The 6,783-nt window shown below is 48.9% G+C and overlaps 1 protein-coding gene across 1 annotated transcript; it reads right to left on the bottom strand.

The window, feature by feature from the left end:
* Positions 1-488: 488 nt before the first annotated feature.
* On the bottom strand, positions 489-5,171 carry LOC117810572. The gene is given in 3 exon segments (XM_034680470.1): positions 489-983; positions 1,102-2,043; positions 2,045-5,171. Coding segments are annotated over 2 exon segments (3,024 nt in total). The 5' UTR covers positions 4,254-5,171; the 3' UTR covers positions 489-983; positions 1,102-1,228.
* Between the last annotated feature and the right edge of the window lie 1,612 nt (positions 5,172-6,783).

Genomic DNA, 6,783 nt, shown 5'->3' with positions numbered 1-6,783 from the left:
CTCCCCCTCATTGGCCCGAGGCGCGTCCACGTCCTCCTCGTTCTGACTCCCATCATACTCCTCAAGGCCTGAGAAGTTGTCCTGAAAGGTGAAAGTTAGCGCACACACATTCCTGTCTACCCTCAAGGATAACGTTCTCTCATCATTCACCAATGCACATCAGCTACGTGTGGTCTGCCACCTGCCCCCCTTAATTCCTGGGATACTGAACCTATGTCTGCTGATGCATGGAATTCTCCCAAGGCCCTGGTTCCTGTTTTTGGCTACATTACGTCTTACTTTTGATATGTCGTTGTGACTACGACCTTCAGGTCCTTCTTGTTGTTATGGTTTTCCGCTATCAGACATGCAGTCATGGCGTTCTTTGGTTCTCAGTACTTTTCCACTCTCTCAGATGTTCAGGGTGACAGAGGCCTCAATACTGTACAGGTCTCAGTTCTCCGTGGTGCCAAGCTGCATGGTTTCAGTACACGCTATATTTGTATCTAAACACTCGTGATGATTAGTATATTTGGCTACATGAGTAAAATTAATATGATATAATATGATTAAGTAAATGAATGTGATTGAGTAAATAGTGACAATTGTGAGTATATAAGAGTGAGGTGTGGAGTCCCATATCCACAAGTCCCCCTCTTGGTCTCAGCTCCCTGAGACCAACAAACCAGGACTTCACACGGAATCCCCATGCGGAGCCACTGCCAGGGTGTAGGCACCTCTGCGACAATGCCCAAGTTCTGGTAGCGCAACCATCTGGTAGCGAGCGTGGGGTCCCTGCTTCTCAAATGCGGCCACGATGGCGTGGTTCCAGAGAGACCTAATACAGGGAATACAACAGCAACCAACCAACACCACCACACACAACATACCAGCCAGGGAAACACCCATCGAGACGAGCACACCTTTCCACTTACCCAACCACCTAGGTGTCTTTTCTGGAATCTCTCGTGGTCACTTGGTGAGGTTCCACGGACTTGTCGTCACTGCAAGATATTTCAGGGGAGGGAATACAACAACAACAACACGACATAACAATCAATATAGTGAGAATTAATGAATATTAAGCCAAAATAGCGCCATCTAGTGGAGTCCGTTACCTACCATGTAGCTGAGCAGAACTTCTCTCAACGTAAGTTGTTTTATGCCTTCACACCTAATGACTCTACACTCTTAGTGTTAGCGAAGCTAAATAATAAAATGTCTCCTTTTTCTACCACCCAGGAACAGTTTATGCTTGTTCTTTCAGATCCCTGCGAATGTCTGCTCGGGTTCTCGCAGGAGGGTCTGCTGCAGCACACAATGACCAATGAAACCAGGTGTTTCCTTTCCCCTTAAGTCGAACTGCGTGAGTTGTCCTCTCCGTCACCTGAAAGGGCCCTGTCCATCTAGGTTCCGTCCACTTCCGTTTGATGACCTTCAGGAGCACCCACTCAGCGTCGGTCGGGGGAAGCGGCTTCTCCTCACCCCCTCTGATCTCTGCGATCTGGGCGGAAAATGCTGAACCAAGGGCCGTGAGCTGATCATAATATGGCTTATAGGCCAAGAAAGGAGTTTCCTGTGCTCTAACAACACCAGCTCCTGGTCCAGGAAACTGCTGTCCACATCTAAGTTCATATGGTGTGAATCCTGTACGCAAACTAACTGAGCTCCTCACTGACATCAAAGCCAGTGGGAGAGCATCCACCCAGCTAAGTTTGTTTTGTGCACACACTTTGCTGATTTTACCTTTTAGGGTCTGATTCATTCTTTCTACCTTTCCCTGAGACTGTGGGTGATACACAGTTCCAAAGGCATGTTTTAGACCCAGCTGGGCTTCTACTGCTTGTAGATGTCTATTTTTAAAATGTGTGCCATTATCAGATCGAATCTTTTTAGGGAAACCATGTGTGGGAATGTAGTGGTTAATCAAAAACTTCACTACTGTTTGTGCATCCTCTTTTTTAGCGGGTACAGCCTCAGGCCAGCCGGTGTATGCATCCACCGCCACCAGGAGGTATCTGTACCCTTTCACCCGATCAATCATGTCTGTTCTCTGTTGCGTCTAATGTTACACTCACATATGACCACACCTGTCTCTCTCCCCCCTTTTTTTGAAAAAGCACCGCATTGACTGAGTGTGGTTTTTCAGAAACATCCAAAAAGAAGGGTAAGGTGTAATCAGGAACTGCCAAGGTGGCTGTGTGCGAGAGAACCTGCTTTAGTGTGATGAAACTTTGTTCAGCGACCACGTCCCAAATTAATGATGCAGCGAGATTACGCATGCCTTGCTCATTAACCATAGCACGCAAAGGGGCTGTAAGCTCCGCATACTCCGGCACAAAATGACGACTGTAGCCTGTAAGGCCCAGAAATGAAAGCATTTGCTTCACGGTTTGTGGCTTAGGATGATGCAAGATAGCATCCTTGTGGGCAGGAGACACCCCTGTTCCTTTGAGAGAGACTACCCTGCCCAGGAAAGACACAACTTGTCTGCAGCATTGTAGCTTTTTCTGTGAAACTTTGAAACCGACTTCTAGCAATCTGCGCAATACTACATCCGTAGCAGCGAGGCAATCTGGTGCTGTGGGGGACGCAATTAATAAATCATCAACATACTGCACCAACACCGAGCCCGGTGGTAGGGGAAGATCGGTCAGCAAGTTTCTGAGTACATGATTAAAGATGCCGGGTGACAACACAAACCCCTGCGGCATCCTCGTGTATGTCAGCTGACGACCCGCATACGTGAAGGAAAAAATGTCACGCAGCGAGGGATCGAGCGGAAGACAGAAAAATGCATTAGCCAGATCTATACAACTGAACCATTTGTGCTCAGGGGCGACAGCAGACAGTGCTGTATATGGATTGGGTACTGACAGTGTAGGGGTCGCTACAATGCGATTAATTGCCCTCAAATCATGTGCCATGCGATATTTTCCTGAATCTTGTTTTTGGACAGGCAGGATAGGCGTATTCCAATTGCTCTGGTTATCAATCAGGACACCAGCAGCTAATAAGCCATTAATGGTGTCTGCAATGCCTTCCTCTGCCACAGCTTTGTGTGGATACTGCCTCTGCCAGATTGGTCTAGAATCAGGAGTAGAAATTAGATCAAAAGTTATGGGAGCGACAGTGGAACAAAAACCTACATCTGTCGGGCCCGAAGACCAGAGAGAGGTAGGAATGGCGTTTAGCATACCGGCAGCATCTGGATGATCAGTTTTTTCTCTGCCATGAAATCTCTCAATTTGTTGGTGTTCCAAAAGGACGGTGTCCTCTGTCGTCTGTGAGATTCTGTATGCTTTTTCTGATGGAGAATAAGACACGTGTGGGAGTTGAGTGGGTTCCCAGTCCGAAGCTTTTAACAGCCTTTTGGTCATGGGACCCAGTTCTTTGGCCTGATGCTCAGTATGTACAGCGAGAGTGATGTGTGGCGAGGAGACTTCAGCCATTTCATAATATTGTGACAATTCAGGACTCAAATTTACTGCTGCAACTATTCCCTCTGCACCCGCATACAAGCACGTTGAGTGTACCGGCTCTACCCTGCCCTCCATTACTTCAAAAGCCTCACGATACACCAAGTCCTCGTCACGGTCATAAAACAGAGTCACGTGGAGCGGGTCAGGTGGAGGAGCATAGGGATGCAACATGTGGAGCCAGGGCTTCCAAGCAGTGTACAAAGACGAAACTCCGCCCCCTTTCGTTGTCTCAGGTTGCACCAGCCCCCAATAGATGTCAGCCCACTGAGGCTCTGCACCAGGTGAATTGTCCTGACCCAGAAACATCTGGGACTGCGAGGAAATTCTGCTAACAGAGCAGTTGAAAGATTGTCCATTTGGAAAAGTCACAACCATACCGTCTGGGCTGCACAAAATAGATGCTCCACTTTTGACCACTTGGGGTATGGGCGGCTGATACTGTGCAGGGGCTGCTGCATAGGGTGCTTGGGGCATGGGCGGCTGATACTGTTGTTCTTGTGAGGGTCTCTGTCCAGGCGCATACACCTGCTGTGTGTGCCACGGTGTCATAGGGCAGAATCTGGAGATATGTCCGATCACGCCACAGGTAAAGCAACGCATTGGCTGACCCCCAGGTGCACCCCGTCCGCGTCCCCCTTGCCCGTAACCACCCCTCGCGAACCCCATCGCCCGCTGAGGCCGTCTGTACATGGGCTGCATAGGCGGATACGCCGGCGCAGGTGCAGGAGGAGCAACCAGCTGCTGAGGAGCATGTTGACCCTGTGTGGGCACAGGAGCCACTGGTTGCTGCATCATATGAGTGGTTGGTTTATTGGCCTTTTTTATCATCCTGTAATTTACGCCTCTCGCTGTCCAGTTGCATCTTAAGCAATTGTGCTGTGTTGTTTGACACCTCAGCATCATGGACTCTTTGTTTTTCTTCCACTTGCCGCACATAGTGAGCTAAATGCTTCTCCCACTTGTCTCCATCACATCCTAGTAAATATCAGGGTTAGCTTGCATTTGTGCCTGCACTGACCTTGGCATTCCTTCTGAAATAGCTCTCTGGAACATAGCTGTCTGCAGCCTGTCCGAGCTGGGATGAGTTCCAGCTACACTGATCCAAGTGTCTTTACACCGAATGAAAAATTCAGGCATGCTCTCTTTATCTCTTCTGTTTAAGGTTAAAGAGTGTAATGCTCCCTCGGGCACTGGATATATGATACGCATGGCAGTGCCTATGGCTGTAGCATAGGTCGTGAATAATGCATCATCTGGCACTATTGCTGTTTGAGCTTGAGCTTCAATTTTTTGTTGCTCATGCAGGGGAAGCTGTCGGCCAATTAATGCTCTCCAGTCCCCCATCGCTATTGTCCAGCCGTTTGTCAGCTGACAGAATTTAGTCATCCACCCCTGTCCCCCTTCAGTGGGTGTAGGCATTTTTTCAGAAATGCAATTCATGTCCGTGAAGGAAAAAGGTTTATAGGCGGAGCTGCCATTGTTCGCAGTTAATATGGGGAGAGCGAGACCTGGAGCTAAACAGGGTTTAGATTTCCGAGTGTGACTCGCCACCGGTGACGGTGGGGTCGGGCGTCTCTCTGTTTCATTGTCATGTTGTGCAGGAGCATTGCAAGGTGTGCGTTCACTTAGTCCCCTGTTTGATCGTCGCGGCGGGTCAGTTGGATTGTACATAACCAATCGGCCCACAAACTCAGCATCGTATGTTTGTTCGTCATCGTCGATGTAGCAACCATCTAACTTATAGTCCTGATCTTCGCTCTCTGTATTCTGATCTTCCTCCCTGTCACGGGGAAGTACTCTCAGATTCCTGCATGTACCAACTTGAACTCCTGTCTCCCTAAAAGCTCTATCTATGAATGGATTGCTAGTGGAGGGCGCGGGGGCAACACCATCCCCTGTGACTTGAGGTAAACCAGGCACGCGTGGCGTGGACTGGTATGCTGGCTGTATGGGAGGAATGTCCTCCACTTTTGGCTTTTGTGTGGGACCGCTATCCCTCAGCTCATCCTGCACTTGTTCTATCTGCTGTATTTGTTCTGACAGCTCTGCTTGACGCTCCTGTATGGCCAGTGTAGTTTCCCGTATACATTCCTGCTGCAGATTCCATAAAGTCTGCAGTTCTTGGAGGCGTCCCCCTGCCTCTATGTCCTGCTCTAAATCTATGATCCCCCCCTTTATTCTCATCGCAGGAGCCTGCATGATTCTCTGTGTGCTCTCTGTGTAACGTGTAACGCGGGGGAGAGGCAGGAGTCCTCCCATGATCTGGCTCAGTCTGTCGTAACGTTAAGTCGGGGTAGAGCGGTGGGGGCTGTGCTCCTGCAGGGGGAGCACCCCGCACCGCCCCCGCCGAGCGCGGCGCGGGCTGCGGCCCCACGTGAGGAGCACCTCCCACCGCCCCTGTTTTTGTCTCCGTCTGTGTCAGAGTCTGTGTGGGGGTGTGACTGTTTACTACCGCCGCACAAGTCAGTGTCATCATGTGTACTGCTGCTTTTCTCTCCTCTTGGGCCGCTAATTCTGCCTTCCACTTTCTCCTAATCTTCCACCCCCCTTTATCCTCTTCGGCCTGGGTTTTCTGGAGCTGTCCTACCAGTACTCTCTCAGCCTTGGCGAGGTGTGGTAAAAGCTCAACCGGTTCCTCATCATTTGGGACATGACCCTGCTCCTGGAGCCATAGCCATGTGTCATCATAACCCTTCAGCTGCTTCTCTCTGCCTTTTTTGGGAAGCCCATTAGCCAATTGGAGTCTAATTAACTTCCACTGTTCTCCGACTGAGCTTGCTCCACACCCCCCGTATTCTTCACACTCCCTATCAAATTTTCCCTCCATCTCTCTCACACCCTACAGATATATATTCTATTACTTATATAGTTTATAATTAGGGTACGGTTTACACGCAGCAAATGTACTACCGCACTATATATTTTATAATTCAGCTCACGTTTATACACTGTAAATGTACTACAACTATATATATTATATAATTCAACTCACGTTCATACACTGTAAATGTACTACGACACTCTATACTGTTATGGTTACAAACACATACAGGTCTCGTGTGAATAGCTCATTGACCAGCACCTGCGCTTCAGTGAAACAAACTTCTAGGCTGAACTAGTTCAGTCCGGTTTCACTCTGGGGGTCAATTCCCAAGCGACAGATGCCTTTTAGACAACACGGTTCCTGTATCCAAACCACCCTTTCACCCACAGAAACCAGGATCAGCAGTGAAGAGACTCACTTCAAATGTGCTTGATCCTTCGAAGCCTCCCACGTTGCAACAACCCCTTAATTAGTACTTTTAGCAGGGTAAGAATATAC

Source organism: Notolabrus celidotus, chromosome 3, assembly GCF_009762535.1.
Source record: "Notolabrus celidotus isolate fNotCel1 chromosome 3, fNotCel1.pri, whole genome shotgun sequence".
NCBI classification, from domain to species: domain Eukaryota; kingdom Metazoa; phylum Chordata; class Actinopteri; order Labriformes; family Labridae; genus Notolabrus; species Notolabrus celidotus.
The sequence above is the reverse complement of the archived record's forward strand: the minus strand, read 5'-3'. Positions and strand labels throughout refer to the sequence as shown.